The sequence below is a fragment of the Apteryx mantelli genome, chromosome 21 (genome assembly GCF_036417845.1).
Source record: "Apteryx mantelli isolate bAptMan1 chromosome 21, bAptMan1.hap1, whole genome shotgun sequence".
Lineage (NCBI taxonomy): Eukaryota > Metazoa > Chordata > Aves > Apterygiformes > Apterygidae > Apteryx > Apteryx mantelli.
In genome coordinates, this window is record NC_089998.1 from 9,546,723 (window position 1) to 9,568,317 (window position 21,595).

General features: G+C 50.0%; 1 protein-coding gene across 1 annotated transcript in view; it reads left to right on the forward strand.

Moving 5' to 3' along the window:
* Positions 1 to 21,595, forward strand: part of ASTN2 (astrotactin 2) — a 433,335-nt gene that overhangs the window by 328,852 nt on the left and 82,888 nt on the right. Inside the window, exon 19 of the mRNA XM_067309282.1 lies at positions 994 to 1,142. Within this exon, the coding sequence (XP_067165383.1) occupies positions 994 to 1,142 (149 nt within the window). The remainder of the gene's footprint in view (positions 1 to 993; positions 1,143 to 21,595) is intronic.

The following is a 21,595-nucleotide window of genomic DNA, read 5'->3' on the forward strand; positions in this document are numbered from 1 at the left end:
TCCGGCTGTGGCCCTGGAAGGTTTCCTTATAGATTTTCATCACCTGATTAACAGGACTTGTAGAATGGGATTTCAAATGCTGAAAGAAATGGAATTACAGTGCAATTCATTGTGGCTTGTCAGAACAAGAGCAAATCAGGAGCAAACTGATGGGGAATTAGCTGGGAAAGCAGGAAGACTGGCTGCAGCTATCCACAAGGAGCAGAACACCTTCTTAGTGAGCCAGTATTCTCAGAGAGGATTGATTTCCCATCCTGAGTTCAACAAAGTTTGGAGATGGACTCTCCATAGCCCTGTTGTCGTTTATCTCCATGCAAAGGACAATACCCCCCTTTGCGCTGGCACAGCCAGGAGTGCAAAGCTTCTCTGCATTCCCCACGTGCTTTCTGATACATGCACAAGTTTGTGCACAGCTGCCCTGCTTTTGTTTTTGCTAACGCCCATCAGAGGCTTGCTCATTTGCAGCTGGGTAAATTTACAGCCACACTCACCCCTTCTCTCCCTCCCTCACTCCCTTGCCTTTGCTCACTCGCAATGCAGACTAGACCCTCCCTTTGTGTGGGCTCAACCCAGCTGGGTGGTATGAAAGTAAAGCTAGATCCTCCCCTATTCTTTTGCTCCTGGGCATCTGGTCCTTAGTTCCCCATGGAATGACTGAGCTTAGGGAGAAGTTCTTTCAGGAGATGAAGGATCCTTCAGAGAGGCTGCCTGGGGCTGTGTGGCTGAGGTTGCAAGACCAAGACTCTTCTGGGAGCCCAGGGAGGTGAGGACACCCACCAGGGGAGGCTTCACCCAGCTGACCTTCAGTTGAAAGTTTATTTCTTTTATGTTCATCTACACACTCTCCCTTTGTACTCTGTGTCCTTGTGGGTCTGTGTACGTGCCTATGTATGAGTGTGAACTCTTCCAGAGGTTATGCTGCTTGTGCAGGCAGATTTCTCCCCAGAAAAGGACCTGATGTATTCTTTGGTTTCTGTTCTGTGTCCTGTCCAGTTTGCGACTCTCCCCTACTGTGGAGCCCTCCAGCACCGTGGTCTCTTTGGAGTGGCTGGATGTCCAGCCTGCAATTGGAACGAAGGTGTCTGACTACGTTCTGCAGCACAAGAAGGTGGATGAGTACACGGACACAGACCTCTACACAGGTGAGCGAGGCTGCAAAGCAAAAGCTCCTCTTGCTCTAGAGATTGCGCAGTGTTGCAGGCTGTTCTCTGCACTGCTGGGAGCTGTGATGTCTCTGTCCTCAGCGAAGTTGTTGCTTTTGTGCGGAAAGGTGCATAAAGCAGAAGTGTTGTGCGTGGTGTCTAAACTTCTCCCTTCTGGAGAGGTTTCTGAAGGCTTCTGCAGATGTGGTTATTTGAGGGAAAGGGGAAATACAAGAAGAAAATGCAGCATAGCAGAAGAAAATGATTTGCCCTTTTTGGATAGGAGACCTGTGAGCTGGAGTTTCTAACTAAGATGACTGTTTGATCTGATCAGTCTGCAGTGTTACAGCATGATGGGTGTTGGGAGGAGGACTGCTCACAAACAACTCAAGAGCTTTACTAGTCCATTCCATGAGTATAGCCTTGCATGCCAGTATTTTAAAGGACCCTTTAAGTTACCTTGCACATTTATCAAAGCAATTTGGAGCCTGCAAAATTTGGAGAGATCGTTTGAGCAGTGCGTATGTTTTCGAAGGGAACCTGAAACTTCCCTGGGTTGGAGTCCAGTTACCAGCTCAGGACTTGGAGTTAGTGTTCTGTGGTTTGTGAAGTCTTTGTCAGCAATTCAAGCCATGCTTCAGGAGCTGCTGGACAAGGTGGAGGGATATGAAGGATGGAGTTGGATCTGAGTGAGTCAGTGATGTATCTTAGAAAATATCACTAGGGGCCTTGAGTGGCTTCAGCCACCGCTAGTTAGAAAACCAGGCAAAATCTCCTGCTGTGTTTTGCTGACGGATTTTGGATTTAGTTCACTGAAGAAACTCATGTGACATGTCAGGAGCAGCCAGTGTTGACTGAAGCACAGATCTTCCTTTGTGCAAAGGGTCACTTTCTCCAATGCTGGCATTGCCAAATTTCAGCCCCCTCTGGGTTAGGGGAATATTGGAAAAAGGCTTCCATCCATCAGTGGAGCGAGGCTCCGGAACAGCTGTCTCTTTGGGGGGTAAGAACCTTGTTTGTTTTACGGAGGAGCCTGGTCAGTTTATGGAGAGGCTTATACGCCCAGGTAATCCGCAAGGACAAAGGACTAGACTTAATGTGGTGGCAGGCCCAGTTAGAGGGGGACCTTGCTCTTGCCAGGGGATCCCCTGAAATCCAGGGACCCGGAGGAAGAAGAGTAAAAGCATGCAAGCATCTGATTCTGGTGGTCGGTGCGTGGCAGGCATGGTTGGGACCTGGGGGTTTCAATCTGCAATGGTTCCGTCAAAAACATGGTTGCAGCGTGATCGCCTAGAGCCAGGCTGTGAGCTGCACGAGGGCGATCCCTGTTTGCTTCTGCAGGGAACAAGGAGCTGAACAGATTGTGTTTCAGTCGGAAGCTTCCTTTGCTTGTGGTGGTGGCTTTTTTCTTCTCCTCACTAATTTTCTAAGACCTCCTGGGCCAAGCCCTCTATTGCTGAGAGCTGCCGCAGAACAAGCTGTTCCCACTTACAGCCATGGGGAAGTTTTGACCCTGTCCGTTCATCTCAAACCTATCTGTTCTAGACACTTATATGGCCCTTTCTACCACCATATTCAAGTTTTTGTGCTACAAGAACGGGACTTTTTCTGCCAGAGAGAGCTAGAGCTCCATATCCTCAGACACCCCAGCTGTTTGTAGAGACCCCCACGAGAAGGAGCTGTGCCTCCTCGTTTGTACATCTGTCCTATCCCAGAGTAACTTTCCCCTGCACCCTCTTGCCAGCACCCACTTCCAAAGCTGCCCAGTGTGGCCGTGGTCCCTGGGTTATGCTTCTAGTTTCCTGGCATGGAAGAAGGCTTGCTCCTTATCTTGGAGGGGCACCTTCCAATAACGTGAAAAAGAAAACAAGCCACCTAAGGAAGCACTTTGTTTTGAATGGGGATTCCAGATGGCTCGCACTTTGGTCAAGTGAGGCCAGACCAGGGAAACGTGGGGTCTCTCCTTTGAAGTGGCTGGCAGCCAGAGTAGGAAATACAGGTTATTATTATTATTTTCTTTTTATGACTGCCATGTGTTTGACAGGCACTGTGAGGAGCTGCACTCCCCTCTCTCTGCTCTGGGGGACCATTCAGGACAGAATGACCCCATTAACAATTAAAGAAAAAAGCCAATCCTAAATCTCTCCTGTTTTTTTCTGTTGTTTATAACCAAACAACATTCCTTCCTTCATTTCTTTCCCACCCTACAGGCCTCTAATGCCAGATGACTTGATTCTTGCAAATACCTTGCCTAGGTTTCCAGAGATGCTTAGTCCATACAGCTCTCGTAGGCTTCATTTGCTACTCTGCTCAGTCCAGCCAAAAATCCATCCGTGGTGTCTCTTCACTGCTATCATCCACCATCATACTGCAGCATGTTGCTGTTACATCAGATCAGCATCCACACACATGCAACAACAGCAACTCCTGGAGAGGGGAGCCTCTGTGGGGAGGCAAAAATGTGAGCTTTGAGATGCTTTTGACAGATATTGCTAGATCTTCCTTCCCCAGCAGTCTTGTGCTGGCAGTTAGGAGTGGGTTGCTCCCCTTGCTGGGCGGTGGACGGGTTTTTGCGGAGCGTGGGAGTGCTGGGCTGAGAAGAGCCTATGAGGTGTAAAGGTTCATGAGGCTGCTGCAGTTCATCTCTTAGATATCTGGGAGGATCATTAGCTTTTTTATTATTTTTTTCTTATTACACTTGTAGCCACTTCTTATTGTGATTCCTGGTACTGGCTGTGGCTTAGAGCTGTGCCAACACATTTTTTGGTTCTGTGGCAAGCTTTGCTTCTAGATGACACCTGACCCCCAGCCTAACCCTCCTTCTGCTTCCCTCCTCTCCTCCAGAAAAGACTCCACTCTCTATTACTTGCAAAATTCCTTGGCCTCCCCCTTGCTTTGCAACTGGAAGTTGAAGTCTTTCCCTTGAGCCAGAAAATATTTGCTCCTCTTCTTCTTGGAGCCGAGTCAGGAGCAAGGTTTAAGGCTGGCCTAATGTGCATCCCCCTCCTCCCTTGCCTGGTCTACGCATGCGGGACAGAGGTGTTAGAGGACAGGGTGAAAGAATCTGGGAGTTCATGTGGGTCAGCTGCCCCCCGGCTAAGCTCGTGGGTTTTTTTTTTTTTTTTCAAAAGAGTTTCATTACTAGCGCTTAGAAAAACACAGCCCTCGGACCATCTGATGCTAATAGGGCTGGTTCCCGAGGTGAACTTGTGCGCGAAACAAACCACGCTTTCAACACCAGCGAGCGGGGAGAGAGCGGCTCCCCGCGCGGGAGCCAGCCGAGAAGGCGGCGAGCAATTACAGCCCAAACTGTTTATTAAAACGTGTGGAAATTACTCATAACTCCATGTGTGCGACAGCTTTGTAGTTGAGTGATGCTCTTTGTTTGCACACGAGGCGCTCGAAGAGGGCGCGAGCGCGAGCGTGTGTGCCTGTGTGCGCGCCGGCGGAGCGAGCCAGCGCATTAGCTCATAGAAGAAGCAGGCTCCGCGCTCGAGACGGAGAGGGAGAAAAATGTGTTTTACAGGGTGAGGTACAAACTGAAATGGCTGTGAACATCTGGAACTGATATTAGGCTTGGAAAATGTTTTCTGTCACTCCAACTCTCCTCTGGAGGAAGGTTTCTAAAGTTAAGAAGCTCCAAAGGGGCCGAGGGGGAGGGCCGAGGGGATAACACGAACGCCACGCAAAGTGCTTTTTATTTCTCGGTTCTCGTCGCCGTAGCCCAGGCTGCCTCCCTGCCTGTCGCAGGTGAGGGGCCTGGAGTATTGCTGGTGTTCGTTGTGGTGACCGTCACTTAGAAGGCCCCTGCCCAAGAGCTGGGCCCCTCCGCGCTCGGCAGGGATGGCACACATGAGATGGTCCTGCACAGAGCTCTGACAACCTGCTGCCCCAAGGCAACAGGTAGAAGGACGGAAGGGTCCTTGCCCTGATTTTAGCACTGGGAGCCAAGAACCTGAGATGAAAGGTTGGGTCCTCACTCTGTGTTCCCTTTAAATACAATGGTGTCAAGGCCTGGCTCCTAGAGCTGCTTTAAACCTCCCTTTGCTGAGAGACTTTGCTAAGTTCATGGATGCAGTCCTTGGTAAAGCCAGGGTTTGGCCTCGACCCCAGTCCAAGATCATCCTTCTCGTCTCAGTTTAACACATATCCTGCGGGGAAGCCCCCTGGTCTCTGAGAGCAGTGTATCTTGCCCCAAAATACATTCGAAAGATGAATGGAGGGCAATATCCTCCTAGGGAGGGAGGAGGTCCAGGCAGACCTGTGCAGGATGTAACACCACCCAAACCGTCTAATGCAGCTGACCTGGGTGGCCAGGCCTTGGACAGCACTGTCCTAGCAGGGCTTTTCACCCCTGGCATGTGCCCTTGGACCCACGGCTATGGGGTTACCATGGGGAAGCGGGGCTGGAGGCAAGTCCCACTCACGCAGGGCAGTTTGGCCTGAGAAGCAAAGCAAGGGCTGGTAGGGAGCATCCGAGTGCAAAACCGCCGGGCTGCCGACACCGCGGGAGCACTGCGAGCCGCAAGGGGACCAGCGTCCCTGCGCCCATGGGTGGCTGCGGCGGGGAGGGTGCAGTTAGTCCCAGGCCTTGTCGGTGCTCAGGCTCACCGCAGCAATTGCTCAAAGATGTGGACCTATTTTCGCAGGTAGGGTAGATCGCAGGTGGATGGGTAGTACAGGCGAGTGAGGAAGGGAAAAAAATACTTTTTTTTGTCTTTATTATTTGCCAGTGGTCATTTATACCCCTGTTTATCGGTGGGTTTTGGAAGCCGGTGCAGGGAAGGTTACCAGAAAGCTCTCCCGCCCTGGGGTTGATGGTTGATTAATGCATGTGTTACAAGGATGGAAAATGCAAGGGCTGTGGGGTTTTTATGTTCAAACGTGCTTTGATGCCCATGCACCAGCTAGCAGGACAGGCCTAGCTCGCTGGCCCGTGGTCTTCTCTTTGCATAACAGTTGCCTGCAGTTCATGGCTGGTCCGAGTGATGCTGCTTGCCGTGCCACAGTCAGCATCAATGCGCTACACCTGCGAGCATGAGGTTTCAGTGTGGTTAACCCCTCGGGAGGAGAGGGAAGGAGAAGACCTGCCTGGCGCCCCGGCCACTCATGGCTCGCGGGTCAGAGCAATGAAAAGGCTCCTTGTTAGCCGGCCCCCGCTTTGGAGCAAGCGGGACGATTGTGTAACGTCACTAATCCCATCTCCTACTCACCTCATCGCTGGGAGAGCAGTGGGGTGGCTGTTCAGGCCTGGAGTTAAAAATAGCAGCATTAGCCAAAGGTTTAAAAATAAAAAAAAGCCTTTAAATATATTTGTAGCATGCACGCCGCCAGCCTGGGAGAGGCTGGGGGGGGGACGAGGGATGTGCTTTTGCCATGTGACAGGTGGGGGTCCACGGCTCGGCGGGGAGGGGGCCGCACTGCTCTCACGGGGATGGATGTGGCCATATCGCTGTTGTGACGCTGCGTAGCTCTGGGACCTCCTTGGTCCCTTTTGTGACATTCTTCTCCCTGGTGCTGTTTTTCAACGCCTGCCCCTGCCTCTGTTTCCTGCCTTGCCAGCTGGACCTCTGCACCAGGCAGGCATCCATCGGCCAGGTTAACGGGGGCTTCCCTGCTGGATGCTGCCGTGGATTAGAGCTGTCCTACAGCCCCTCTGCATTGCTCCAGCTTGTCAGTTTGGGGACCAAGTCCCACCATCTAAGCTGCAAATCAGAAATCAAACAGGCTCCTGTGTGATGCAGCTTGTCCTTGAGGAGCTGAGCAAAGAAGGGTTGGGGGTGCTCACTTTGTCTCGCAGCGCTCCTACGCCATCTCTCCCCCCCCCTCGCCTCCCCAAATTAGAGATGACCTCATCCGTGGAGGCAGGAGGAGGGTTTGTCAGTGCGAGGAGCAGCGGCGGCAGCAGGAGCAGATTGAATTGCGGGCAGGGTGCCAAAAGCGAACGGCACAGACCTCCTGTCCTGCTCTTGTGGATCCAGAGGAAGTTCTGTCAAAGGGAGGCCGAATAAATGGGGCCTCTCCAGAAAAGCGCTTCCCTCTGGCAGAGCGATTAATCCCCCGGGGCCACGGGAAAGCTGCAGAGCTCCTCCCGCACCTCCACACACAATCCCTGGAGATCTGCAGAGCAGCACGGGAGAGGTGGCCAACACGTGTTTGCACAGGGAACCACAAGAAGGCCTGTGGTGGTATTTGTTTTAAAGTATGAGCAAAAGGAGGATCTCAAAGCACTTTACTGCTGTTAATAAGTCAAACCCTTGCAAGCTCTGAGATAGGAAGGCGTTCTCCCTGCTTTGCCGAGGGAGGAAAAAAAAAGACACAGAGATAAAATGACTTGCACAAGGTCACATCAGCTGGGGGATGGGTTAACCTCAGCACTAGACCCTCACTACTGAACCATACTCACCTCCAAGAGTGAAGGGACCGGGTGGGGATGGGGGGATAATGCATGCAAAGCTGAATTACTGTTTATGCAGTTTCAGTTACAGACTAGGCTTGTTGCTTCTTAAAAGACAGGCGTAACTTCATGTAGATCCATTCTCTGGGACGTGCTGTGTGAGGAGAGATGAAGGGGCTTGCCTTTATTCTTCTTTTTTGGTTTGTTTCCCTGGTTAAGAAGTTTAACGTGGAGCCAGCTGCTGGGACAAAGGTGAGTTTGGATCTTCGTGCAGCACAGCCTTAGGATGAGCCAAGTATCATCAGCAGCAAAGACCTCAGAAGGTTGTCACTTATGTTCCTTTAGAGTTAGCAAACTAGCATGATCATTGACTCTAAACCCATGGCCTCTTATTGTGCTCTGCAAAAGCCCTCTAATCTAGTGGTCCCTGATGTGCTGGTTATGGACTGTTTGCTTATGTGACTCTGCAGAGGTGTTGCAGATGCAGCATCCATCACTACAGTTGACGGTGACACTGAGTGCAAAATACGACATTGCTGCAACGCATTGCTTGCTCTGTGTTGCTGTTAGCAGATCACAACAGGTGAATTACAAGGCTCTACCTCTTTCCTAGCCCATCTTTATCCACTCTATTTCATGTAGGCTCTTACACTGATTATCTCCGTCTTTTGAGTAGCACCACTTCTACAGTTCAGTGTGTGCTGGCAGCTGAGTCTGTGCAGTTGGGAGATACTGTGGGGTATTAACTGAAGAGGAAAAAAAGACAACAAAAGCATATACCACTGATTTGATTTTGTACAGCAATGCTGCTGTTGGTCATAAGGTGCCATGTCTCTGAAGGACAGGTGAGGTCTAAACTGAGACTCCCAAGCTTTATTATTTCTCACAACATCAAGGAACCCTGACTGGGCATTGATCACATTCATAGAAAGAGATGGCCCTCATCTGGAACCTCTTGTAATCCTAGAAGAAAGGGGAACAAAAACACAGTCTGCTGAAAGAGCTTGTTGGAGATCACATAGACCTCAGAACAGGAGAATGCGGGTTTAGACATTTTGGTCAGGGTCAAAGTGAGGCCCTCTGTTATACCAGCACAGCTTGGCTATTTGCGGTAGGACTGTGATGTGGAGGAGAGCTTGAGAGGTAAGCTGGAGAGGGTCTCTGGGGAATAGACTAGGCAGAACGATTTGCAGAAGTTGAGAGTGTGGTTATATAAAATCTGTGAAAGTCACAGTGCTGGCATTACAAGCTTCTCTGGAGCAATGCTGTTCTGCAGAGGAGAAGTCTTTGGATGCATTTGATCTTTGTGAAAGAAAGTAAAATAGGTCAAACCAGAACGTTTTGTGTTTTGTAAACCTGCAAGTTGTGCTTCAGACTGAGGCTTGAGGATATTTTATTTATGAGTATTTAACTGTGCTCTTTAAAGAGTATGTCATTCTGAAGTGTCTGGGTAGCTGGGGCTGTATAGATATAGTTATGGCAACCATTGCTTCCTAGTACATCCCTCTTGTATACGTGCTGTGATGCTACTGTCATATGAAAACCAGTTATGGGCTGGAAGAAGAAGGGAAAAACAAAGTCTGGCTAGAACAAATACTGTGCCTGTCAGGAGTTGCACTCTAAAGATCATTTTAAGGCACATGCTAATAGTCCTGACTTCCAAACATGCTGAGCACTGAAAAGAATAGCAGGAGGTGACACTGCACTTCAGAAAGTTGTAGGAGCTTGAGGTTCAGCCATGAATTGGGTACATATGTGAACGTCCAGAGTTATAATTAATGCCAGCAAAGTGTGGGGGGATATTAAAGCTTTAGTGTTTAAACCAGACATTAATAAAGATGATAACGGTCTTGACTGTGGATGATGATTTTTGACTGCCTCTGTAAAGCCCTTAGGATGCAAAACTCTAGATAAAGAATGAAGTAATATTAATGTAAGTGCCATTTTTTTTGAAGATTGTTGACTTGTAAGTTGACCACGGGGACATGGGCTCTCTGCAGTTGGTGGATTGCAAACTGAGGGCTGGGGATGAGACCACAGTCTCTGGTTGTAGGAAAGCAGGTCATCTCTTCTCCTCTATAAACCAAACGCTGCTCTCAGCATAAGGATGCTGGTGTTCAGGAAAGGTAGCTCATGCAGCCTGGGAATGATAGGCACCTGTTTCAGTGGGCATCTCTGTTTTTTGACTCATGTTCAAAAGAGGTCTTCAAGCATTGCTGGAGCAGAGGAGGAGCTGATGGTTGTCAGGAGCTGGTGATCTAGTGTTGGCCACCTTGCACCAGGTCAGTGCTCAGCAGTTGTTCCTGCCTGCTAGCTCCTTGGTGATCTGCATGAAGGATCTCAGCTGTTTTTTTAGTGGGCGGCGGGTGTTTGGGGGATCAGTGAGTACTGGCTCACTCGCGTGCCAGGGACAGAAATGCAGTGGAGCTTGATCCATGAACTCCTCTGTGTGGGGAACCTGTGTGGGGCAGGGCTGTTCTGTGGAAGTTGTCATTGCTGCTGCCTCAGTTGTCACCAGTACATGGGTAAAGACATTTTCAATTCCCAGAGCGCCTTTCTTGAGCACTGAATCCACTTCACTTCTTTTTAGCAAAAGAAAAGTTAATTCAAAAGGAAAATCTTTGAAGAGAAGGTCAAGTTTTTGGAAGCTGCTTCCTGGGATGTGTTGTGTAATAACACCAAGCAAGTGCTTAATTTTGGCCATTACATTCACTGTGAAGCACTGATTTCTCTCCCACTGGGACAGCCGTAGTTATTTCCACCTACCAGTGTCATTTTTGTATCCTGGAAAGCAGAAGGGAGGTAGAGGGTTCTCAGCTCTCAGTTAGTGTTGAGTCAGTTGCTGAAATATTTCTTTAATTCAGATTTCCATATGGTAGTTCCAGGTTTTTATTTTTATCTGCCCAAACACCCTTTGGACAGAAATGGGCATTATCTTCACTTCCTCCCAAGTCACTTCACAGGAAGAGAGCTGGGGCTGTCTGTCAATTCCTGGCTGACTACAGAGGAGCAGCCTGGATGGTGCTGGGAGTATGTTATGCACTTTAAGGGCATAATGTTTGCCAAGAGCATTGCACTGTCTTTTCAGAGAGCGATACCTCTCCCTCAAGGCAAAGGACAGCTGTAGATGCTCCCTTTTAGCTGAGAAGGCTCTGAATTTCTTAAATGGCAGTTAATGAGGCCAGTCATGGAGTTTCCTACTGGTCTGTAATATTATCCCCTAGGATTAGGTTTCTCCTGATCTGGAAAAGTCAAGGCCACAAATCCATCTTGTCAGAATGCATCAAAAGAGAAGGCTGCTAACACAGCTGGACTGATCATGGCACGCAAATGCTGTTCGGTGGAACCTTTTCATAGGAGCCTTTATTGACTAGACAGAGAAGCTTTTCTAATCAATAAATTATGGCTGGAATTTGGAGGGAAGCTCAGTCTGTGCTTGCAAAACTGGTGCTTGGCAATGCATCCCTGAGCTACTTGAAAAATCTCAGCTGTGAGGCACCCATGGATGCAACGTGACCCCACTCTGGGAGAAAACTTGGGCATGGTTACTGAATTAAGTGCAGGGGTCTTCCCTTTGGATGTGCTCTGACTTATGCACAGACTGAAGTTCTTTGCCAGGTTAAGATCTTACTGGAGGTTTTGCATGTTCCTCTCGCTCTAGCCAAAGCCTGAGATGAGTTCCTGAAAGGGATGGTAGATCTGCTTTCCAGTCTTCTGGATGCTGTTGAGGTTTCCCCTGTATGTTAATTTTTGTCAAGTGGTTGAAATACAATCCAAAAAGATAGATAGCATCCCTCCACACTTCTCTAGAAGGAAACAAGGGTAGCCAGGGCCCAGGGAAGCACAAAAGTTTCCTTGGGACAGCCTCTTCTGTCCTGTTTGAAACCCCTCTTAGCCCCAGTGCAGGAGGTATTCTGGGGACGCTCCCAGAGGCAGGACAGTAAGTCAGCCTTGGACCGAAAGCTGCAGTTGTTCTAAGCTGCGATACTGCCCGTTGCCTGCTCCCGTTTGCCGGCCTCGAGGCTGCTCTAGTCCATGCCATTCCCCAGGCACCTCTGTATTAGGTGGCACGTGGTGGTACCAACCCTTTGTTCCTGCATCTCCCAAGCTGGACTGTGTATGTGCATCCCCTGAGGACCGTCATCCCCTACCTCCCTGTTCACCAAAATCAGATGGGCTGCTCTTGTTGAACAGTGGCTCAAGGTGCGGCACTTTATCTGTTCCCTCTATTGCTTAGGTGTGAGGGAAATTAAGCAAAGATGGAGAAGGATTAAACCTTGAGTCGGGGGATTTGCCAATTAAAATAGCCACTCCTCCTCCAGGTTTCATATGATATGAGAGCAGGGAGAGACCCTCTCCATCTCCCCTGTGACCCTTTCCTGGTTTGTTCAGCTTGGTATGGATTGAGATCTGGTTCTCAGGAGGGAGGGGGCAGCTGGGTCTATGTTACACTTCTTGCTGTTTAGATAGGATAAACCTTTCCTCCTTGTAATTGGGTGATTGGACTTGTAAGCTTTCTCAGATATTAATCTGGAGACCCTAGAGGGGGTCAGATTAGGTTATGGAGACATAATAGGAAATACTGCTGTAGCTAGTTTGGGTTATGGGGGATAGGATAGAATGGGTATTTTGTAGCATTCCCATAACGGGTTTTCCACTGATGGAGCCGGTGTTGTGGGGTCAAGGAGGGGTCTTATCTCAGCATCAGCTTGACTTGGTCTTTGCTGGGAGTGGCTGTTCCTGAGCCCTTTCCACCCTTATAATCCTGCTCTTCCAGAGTGCAGGACCATGACCTTTCCTTTGCCAGGGGCAGGCGTGGGCAGTGCTGACCTGCCACTTTTGCTTGTTTGCAGAGGAGAGAACATTTTTCTTTCAAATGAGCACCATGTCATACTGAACCCTGGAATAGGAGAAGCTTCATATTCTGAGCTGGTATCATTTGAACTCAGATCGTCCTTCTTGCTAGCCCATGTTACACCAGCTGGGGAGTTTGATACATCCCAGGGAGGTCCATGAGGGTTAGCATGTAAGTGCACGCTTTCATCTGTGCTACATGACAAACATTTGAGGAAGGGTCTTATATTGGTCCACTCAATGACATAGTCAAAGTCAGTGAGATAAGCTTCTCCCTGCGGCCAAAAAAGTATTTCAGCGCTGTACTGATTAGGGACATTGCATTGAAACAGCATCCCAATGGGTATTGGAGGAGGGGAATCCCCCACATTGATGCTGGAGACCCTTTTGGAGTGTGGGGTAATGCCTCCTCCCTTTCTTGCATGCTGATCCGGAAAAGCAGTTTTGCAGAGCTCCTGCACACAAATTCTGTTAATACAAAACTGGTTCCAGGCATCAGTGTGCAGCGCTCCTTCCAGCCCCTGTTTCATTTTATTAACAATGAGATGGTGGATATGGAATGGTCATTGATTTAATAAATGAATTTTCCGATCACAACACTTGAAGCAAAGTCCTGAGGGTTGTTCATGGTGATGTGATGACTCAGACTCTGATGAAATAAGGTGACACTGGGATAGGAAATCTCTCACTAGACCTCAGAGCCTGGCTCTTCTTCCTATGTAGCAGCCAGGGCAGCTTCTACAGTTGTTCTGTCATCCATGGATGGGCTGTTCTTGGGACTGGCATCCCCAAGAAGGGCATTTACCCTCACTGAAAAGACCTAATCTTAAACTTTGGAGATAGCTAGATGTATACATCAGCTATCGTCAATGAATCAGTTTGCTGGCTTTAATGAGGATCCCTCTTTGGAAAGATGGCTAGCATCAGGGAGACAGAGGTGACAGTGGAGTTAGAAGTGTTTCAGGTGTGGCTGAAGGACACCACTCTCCCTCTCTCCCCCTCTGGCACACTGACTTGCATGCGCTCATGAGAGGACACTGAATGTGGGCATACAGGACAGCTTAGCAGCGTGGCTTTGCTGTGAGAGGAGAGCTTGTACACAATCACAGATAATACTTGGCTTTTGCCTAATACTGTGCTGTGATCTGTGGAAATCAGTAAATCTCACCAGTTGCATCATGCAGTCTGGGAAAATGAGCTGTAATGGCTGAAAATTGTGCGTGGGTAAAAAGTGGCTGTTAAGAGCAAATGGTCTAAACTCTGGTACAACAAATACTTGCTGTGATTTCTGCTCTCAAGCCACAAAAGTTCACACTTGGCTTCGGATTATTTTCAAATCTCTATTTCTAGACAAACTTGACGTCTTTTTGGTAGACGGAGAGTGTCAAACCAAGGAGGATGTGATCTTACTGCTAGGGGCAATAGCCAGCAGGAATGATGGCCCTGAAGCATCAAAGAACCAGTCGGGTCCATCCCATTCTGGCACACAGCTCAGTGGGAGACAGTGGTTAACAGCTACTTTCCAAAAGCTGTATCAAGGCAGCCCTCCTGCCCAGAGCCCTGTACAGTGAGAGAGCCGTCTCGTCTGGGCCCTCTGGAGCACACCGGACCCTGCTAGTATGAACATACTGACTTAAGGGAAGGCCCTGACTACAGGGGATATTCCCTCCCAGAGTCCTGGGTTCCCCAGAGGTCTTTTCGTAGCCCTCCAGCTGTGGGAGCTTCTGGGCATCCCCAGGATGGTGTCGCACCAGCCTCAGCCCAGCCTTGGCACCGTGCTTTCTGAGAACAAGAAGCATGAGAGATGGTTGTCTCTTCTTTTGGGGCTCTGAAGCTGTCTTTGACAGCTCCCTCGCTTCCAGTCCTCAAGAATGAGCTTAGAGAAGCAGCAATAACCTCTTAAAATTGAGCCCTGGGGCACCTAGACGGTAGGAGAGGCTGCGAGTTGCCTGCGCCCGGGTTGCGCAGCGGGAGCCTGGGAGGCGGCTCGGCGCCTGCTCTGCCCGGTGTCCCGCTGTCTGCCCCCCGGCTTCCCCAGCCTTCTGCGGGGGGGCCCGTCCCGCGAGGGCTGCGGAGAGGCATGCCGGGGCTTGCCGTGAGCCGCCTGGAGAGACAGCCCGCGCGGGGGGAGCAGGCGAGCTGCCCGGGCCGTCTGGGCAAGGCTGGGATAAGCAGATAACGCAAGAGCCGGGTAGCTGGAGAAGTGCTCTCCGCTAGCCCCAGCTGTGCGCTGGGAAGGTCGGCTGCTCAGCATCTGCCTGCGTCCTCCAGCTGCAAACAGCTGGCGCGTTCGTCGGGAACACGCCGAGCCGCGCGAGGACCGACCCCGCGGCGGCGCGGCCGGGTCAGCCAGCTCCCCCGGCTTTTGGCCGTCGGCTGATGCTGCGCTACGGCTGCCGGCAGGAAGGGCCCTCTCCCACGGTGGTACCCGGGGAGGAGGATACTGGGGCAAACCTCGCCGACCTCTGGCTACGTGCAGCCCGGGCAGGACGATGCAGTGGAGAGCGAACACCCGGCAGGGTTGGAGTTAGGAGATTCCTTCCTCCCTTCCCCCCTCCGCTAATCAGATGACTTCCAAGAGCATGTGATCGATTCTCTTTATCTGCTAATATTGGTCATAAAACAATCCAGCTCTGTCCATAATCCTGTTAGAGCCTTTGACTCTTGCTCCTGTGACTCCCGGCAGCTCTAATTACAGATACTCATGCTCGTGATTAATGGCTTGATTCATCTTCAGTGGCACCAGTTTTAAATGTGAAGCCTGCTTCCCCCCGCAATGATTTGTGCAAAGGGAAAATAATCCCTGTTTAAAAACCAACAGCACAGAAATGTGGTGTTGGCGTTTTGCCTTCATCTGGCCCTTCTGCATCCTGTCCATCGTTTCACTCATCTCCTCTCTGCCTTTCATCTCTGTAGTTACTGAGAGAACGACCCTAATTGCCGCACACTCTAATTTTGCTGCACTGTAATCCATAAATCACTCCGATGTGTGGAGCATTTTCATGTTCCTTAACAAAAGAAGCGGGCTTTTCTCCTCTCTCTGTTTTACAAGTGACTAATTCCATCAAGGCACCTTTGAAGCAATGACTTCATCAATTGCTCATACTGCAGACGCACTGCTGGTTATATATGCCTGATCAGAATCCCACATTTATTAGGATTAATTTATTCTCCAATCATTTTTCTTCTGCTGCAAGGACAGGGAAGTTGAGTGATGTTACTTGCTCAGCTACGTAAGCACGATTTCTTGCCTCATTACTGAGCCTGAGATATTTTTGTTACATGCTGAAACTTCTCCAAATGAAAATGAGTAATGTTACATCTCAGACAGAAGTGCTCCTGGGACACTAGAGAAATCAAGTTATTTCAGGGTGCATACAAATTGGCTTTAGATCCTCTTTTTTTCTTTTTTCCTAATTTCCACTCCCATTTTTCAAGGGGTGTGTCTGTGTGAGCCATAGCAAGTCTTGGGGCTTTATCCAGGGGGCCTAGGAGTGGGTAAGAGCACGCGTTCCTTGCAGGTAGAGACCATCCGGGAGCGGCGATTCTCACGCTAGGTTAGCAAATCCTTACGAGGCTGCTGGCAAATGCCCTTGCCGTGTGGCTTTCTAGAAGAGGTGTTAAAGCAAAATTCTGGACGTGCTAATTGCAGGATATAGTGACCATAGGCTGAGCATCTCCGAGGAGGAGGTACTGTAACTGAGGGCAGAGAGCAGTAAACACAGGCTAATTCACACATTTACTTAAAAGCTGTGGTCAAACTGTTTTGTAAGAGCAGTGGCTGCTAACAACTGCCAGAAGCCCTTGACTCAGCTGCTAACCTCCTACCCCCTGGAAGACTCCCCTTTGGGGAAGGATAGAGCTTGTTTGCATCCAGGGAGGAATTTTGCCTCTGCTACTTCCTCTCTGGCCTCCGTCTGTCCTTAATTCACTGCTGGCCCCAGTAAAAGCCTTGGGGGGATTTTGCAGTCTTTCTGATGGACTGAATGGGGTCATTTTGAACTGCAACTGTTTTTAAGGCTGTGGTTTGGGGGAGCTGTGGTAAAGCTGGAGAGTCCCGGCTGGATGATGTGCGGTGCTGGAGTAAGGAGGTACGGAAGAAAGGATGAAGAAGGAGCTGCGGTCCCCAGGGTGGGTGGTTTCCTTTTGTCGTGCTGGGGGACTGCACAAGTAGCACAAGCTGAAAAAGTGCTCAGCACCAGGGAACTTGGGTTTGGCAAGAAGCTCTAGAAAAGGTGGTGGCTGGTTTGGAGAGGCACGAGAGGCTGGAGAGGGGGCAGCTCTGGGCCTGGGAGAGGTACCGAAGTCCAGAACCGTACAGAGATTTGCTTGTTTTGTCAACAACAAGCTGGCAAGAAATCGGCTGTTCCGAAGGCAAATCTGCTGTCCTGGACGTGCAGCCTTGGTTGACAGGGCCAACTATTAACGCGTGGCAGAGGAGAGCCCCGGTCTCCCTGGGCCTCGGTCCTCGCGCCTGAGCGGCGCAGAGCCCGGCAGCCGCAGCTCCGTGGCGGAGGCCGCGGGGGCTTGGGCTGGAGCGGACCAAGAGGGGGTGTTGCTGAAAAGGCTTGTCAAGAAGCGGGGGACGCCGGCAGGTCTGGGCCTTTGCCTACAGAGGGGGCTCCTGCACTGCCCGAGGCCGTCGGGGATGGAAAGCCAGGAGAAGAAGGGATGCGGAGGCTGCCAGCTGACCTTTCTCAAACAGTTCATGGGTTTCCAGAGCAGCCGAGGTGTCAGCGGTGTAGAGCAGTCACAGCTTCCCAGTCACTGGAGGAGGAAGGCAGGGGGCACTCGAAAGGGGAGGAAAAAGGCTCAGTCCTGGAAGGGTGGAAACCTTGCAACCTATTAACCGTTTCTCAGCAGAGAGACGGAAAGCAAACAGGGGTGTGCTTTTCTCGCTCGCTCTCGCCCGTCCTTTTCCCAATTCCTCCTCCTTCCTCTGCCTGCGTTTCCCTCCCAGCTCCCACAAAGGCAGTACTTGGGTAGCGGCGTGCGGGATATAGGTGAAATCTGCTCTGCCCCAGCCAGCTGAGCAGACCTAAACAGAGGGTTGCGCGGGGAAGGACGCTTGTGCGCAGAGAGCGCTGGCCGCTGCGTGCGGTACCTCGCCGGGCGGGACTGTGTCTCCGTGCGTAGCCCTCTGCTTTGACAAAGTCTCAGCTGTCACATTTAGTTAATGGGCACGGGCATGCAAAAAAAAAAACAAAACAAAAAACCTCTTCAAAACATTTTTTAGAAGCATATTGCGGGGTGCTATGTATTTTTCAGATATCTTTGCTTGCTGGAAGTGTGTTTGTTTCAAGCAAGGGAAAAGGCTCACTGGGTTGCTCCGTGACCGCCTGGAACTAATGCACACTGTCACTCGTGGATGGTAAAGCTTGGGAGTAAATTAGCAGGCAGAATCTGTGAAAGGAGATGTTTCCTTAAATGTTTCCATAAAAGCTAATTGGCCAGTAAGTGCAGCTTACCTGTGGGTGCGCTGTGTCCCTAGGGTGCAGGACTCGAGGAATCTGTTCCTGGCTCTGCTAATAATTTGCAGTGCGACTTTGAGCAGGTCATTTCAGTTCTTTGTGCCTTGGTTTCCCTCTCTGTAAAACGAGAAGAATACTCCCTTCCAGAGCATTGATAAGGTTTAAGTACTAGAATTTTATTACTCAGCTGAAGTTCCTTCTCAGGGGGGATATTATGAAGAAAGAAGGTTAATGATGATGGTAGGAAGAGAATAAAAAAAGAAATTGCTGTTTTCTTTTTATGTTGTTCTTTAAATGATGTTTAATAGCCAGTTTTCAATTCGGGAATAAAACCCAGGCCCCTGTGACCACCGAATTATCTCACAAGCTCTGTTCTGCACGCTCTTAGCACTAGCAGAGAGGAGAGGAGCGTACCCCATCTCTCTGCTCTTAGAAGTAATCAGCAAAACTCGTGTTGATCAGCTGATCTCCAGCAATATCTAGAGAGATTTCCTTTTCCCAATTAGGGAGCTCATGTTGATTAATGAATAATCAAGGGAGCACTTTTCAAGAGTCCTCCACCCAGTTTTGCGGGTCTGCTGGTGCCGCAGAGGCTAACGGTCCCTGCTTGGGGTGAAAGCCCCTTGTGCTGGGCACTGCCTACGATGAGGCAGCTCCTTCCCCCGCAGTCAAAGCAGATGGGCCGGGAGGGGAAATGAAGCAGAGAGGGAGGAGGGAACCTGCCTGAGGTCGGGTAGGAAGTTGGTCAGACTGGGCAAGCAGGTCTTTAGCCCTGCCAGAGGGAATTAGAGGCTGAAGGGGGCCATTACTCCCACGGATTAACACCACAAACTTCCAGGAGCATTTCTGAACAGAGCCATCCCACCACGGCACCACCACGGTGACCTGGAGAGCGAGAACGCCTGTTCCAGGAAAAGAGCCTTCTGCCGTTTGGGCTGATGATGCAGGCTGGGAGGAGAGCCCTGTGGGAGGGCTCAGCCTCCTCCGCATGTTTTCCAGGGCGGCTGTCTGGCCTTTCCCTTGCCCATCGTCCTTTCTCTGCCCACAGCGCTCTGTCCTGCTGCCTCCGTAGCACCTCTGGCCACCCCTGTTTGTCATCCTTACCACAGCCACTGTAGGCTTTAAATGTCAACCACAGTCAAACCGAATGTAGCCTGAGACTAGGCGGTTGCTTTTTTTTTTTTTAATTTGTTTTTTTCACAAACATGAACTACGTCAAAAATGCGATATTCGTCACCCCTAAACTATTACAAAAGTTAAGGTCAAATTTGCGGAATAGTTCTGGCTGGGGAAAAAGAAACAGTATGGATGAGTTGGATCCACGCTGGGGCTTGGCACGCTTGCCCACAACGTGGAGGTCAGTCTCCTCTTCCTGGCCGGTCATGAGCGAGGGTTTCCCATCGCTCGCGACAGTGTCCAGCCGCAGGAGCAGAGGTTGCGTGTGTGGGGCTGCACCTCTCCCAGTGCATGGTGTGTGTTTTGTTTTTTTTCCTGCTGAACGCCACTTTGTGGAAACACGTGGTGAGACACGGTTTGCAAGGAGAGGTTAGCATCATTTATTAGACCAACTGATACACCTGGAAAGCAGAGGGTGCCTGATCACCCGTCCTCGTGGTCAGATCGCTCATCTGAAAGGAGCAAGCCCTCTGCCTGTTGTGTCGTTGTCTGCACACAGTAATACCTCTCTCACTGTGCCCACAGCCGCCTTCTGATCTGTTCTCTTACGCGTCCCCGCCGCCTCCCGTCGTGCTCATCGTCCTATTTTCTTTCTGCAGCCGCTGCCATTTCTGAGACCTTTCTTCTATTTGCATCTTCGTGTCCCTTGCGGTGAGGTCCCCTCTGCCTGGTGTGACACACACAGCAGTGACCTTGCGTCTTCCCTGATCCCCTGCCATATTGCCAAGTGTGAAAAGTTTCAGAGCTGAGTCTGCAAGCCTTCCATGGGTGACAGTGTAAAATATGCTTAGGGGTGTTGCTTTCGGTTCCCAGTGCGGTGGCATTTGATTGCAGACAGTTTCTCCCTCAGCTTGCCTTTGCTCTCTCTGCAGTTGGGAGGTTGTGTAACCCAACTGCAGTGTTTGTCATGTTCTCGTGAAGTGGCTCATCCCTAGAGCAGATGACAACCTTTTGCTGTGGCTTTCTACTAGACTTTCTCAGCTCCAATTTTGGCACCGAATACAAACCCTGTAGATAGCTGGAGTACAAGTCGGGATGCTTGTTTCCGCTGCCTGGCCAAAATGTATCTAGCCAAGAGTGGCCAAAGCTTTGATTCAGGTCTGAAGGGATGGATTCTTGGCCCTTACTGGAAAATAATCTTCAGTGGATCTAAACTCTTACCTGACAAGCAAGTTCAGGCTCTTTCTTTGCACCAGGAGGCAGACCAGCACCAAAATTGCCACCAAGTGTAAGATGTTTCTCAGCCGGTTGGTGATTCACGAGCCCCTACTCCAACTGGATCACCAAGTGCCAGCAGAGTAGGAAAACCCTTCAAGGAAAATGAAGGAAGAAACCATGTGGTCGGTCTCTATCCTCTTTCATCCCCTGCAATGCTGACGTATCGTGGTGCATATTTGCTTTGATGTGGAGGATCTTGCAAGCAGAGTTTAGGTGCTGTGTGTCCTAACCTGGAGTACCCGGGCCCTGAAGGTTGGGGCTTTGCTGGTTCTTCTCTGGGGCAAGAATCCCACCCCTGGAGCATAGCTATATTCAATTCTTAAACGTCAGTCAATTGTTTCCTCACTTTGCTGCTGACTCCGTGAATATCTCTGTTTCCCCCCCCCCCCCCAGCACTTTAAATTGTAGTCTTTGTCATCTATTTAATAGGCTTTTAAATAAGGATCCTTGCATTGTCCCCATCCGCCTCATTTGTTCTCCTTCAGCTTCCTCGCAAAACTTTGCCCCAAAAGCTGCCATCCTGTACAGATAGCCTGATTTTCTCTGCATCCCCTCATCCCTCTCCCCCACTTCTGTCTCTATCTGGCTTTTCCTGGCTGGCATTGGGGCAGAATTCAGCTCTAGTTTGAGGGTGCAATTTCTGCACTGGGAGGTGCTTGTAGGGAAGCGAGGGCCCATGCTCCCCTTAACCCTCCCAACTTGATAAATGTGTTCATAGTAAATGTGTGAAGACAAGGGCTGATTTTTCTTGTGTGTGTGTGGTGGTTTTTTTTGTTTTGTTTTGTTTTTTATTCTGTGTCTGTACAGAGTTGACCTTGGAGTATGGCAGTGATAATATTTGAAGCAGGAATTGTCTGTTGGTATGTATGTGTACAAAATCTATCACAACAAGACCCTGAATCTCTCCTGGGGCCTCTAGGTGCTACTGTAAGATGAAACGATCAAATACCATCGCATAGCAAAATGTCATGTCACATCAGTAAAGCTCATCTTTGTAAATAAGAGCAGCTCTGTCTCTCTCTCTGTTCAAGAGCCAGGTTGCAAGTTGTTGCCAGACAAACTGTTCGGCAGTTCAGTTTGCATAATGAATGGTGGGGAAGGACCGCAAAACGCGGGAGGGGAGATCTCTCGAGGGATAGTTTTCTTCCCTCCTGCACCCACACGAATTCCCTCCCGCGAACCTGTGGTCTGGGGCCTGGAAGTTCCTCAGTGCCTGCTCATAACGGGAATAAAGTCACCCCTCCCCTTTTTGACCTTAAATGATGTCTTAGGATTTCTTTTATTTGTGGAACTTCTCTTGGCCTTCTCCCGCTATTTGTCTCTCCAAAAAAAGAATT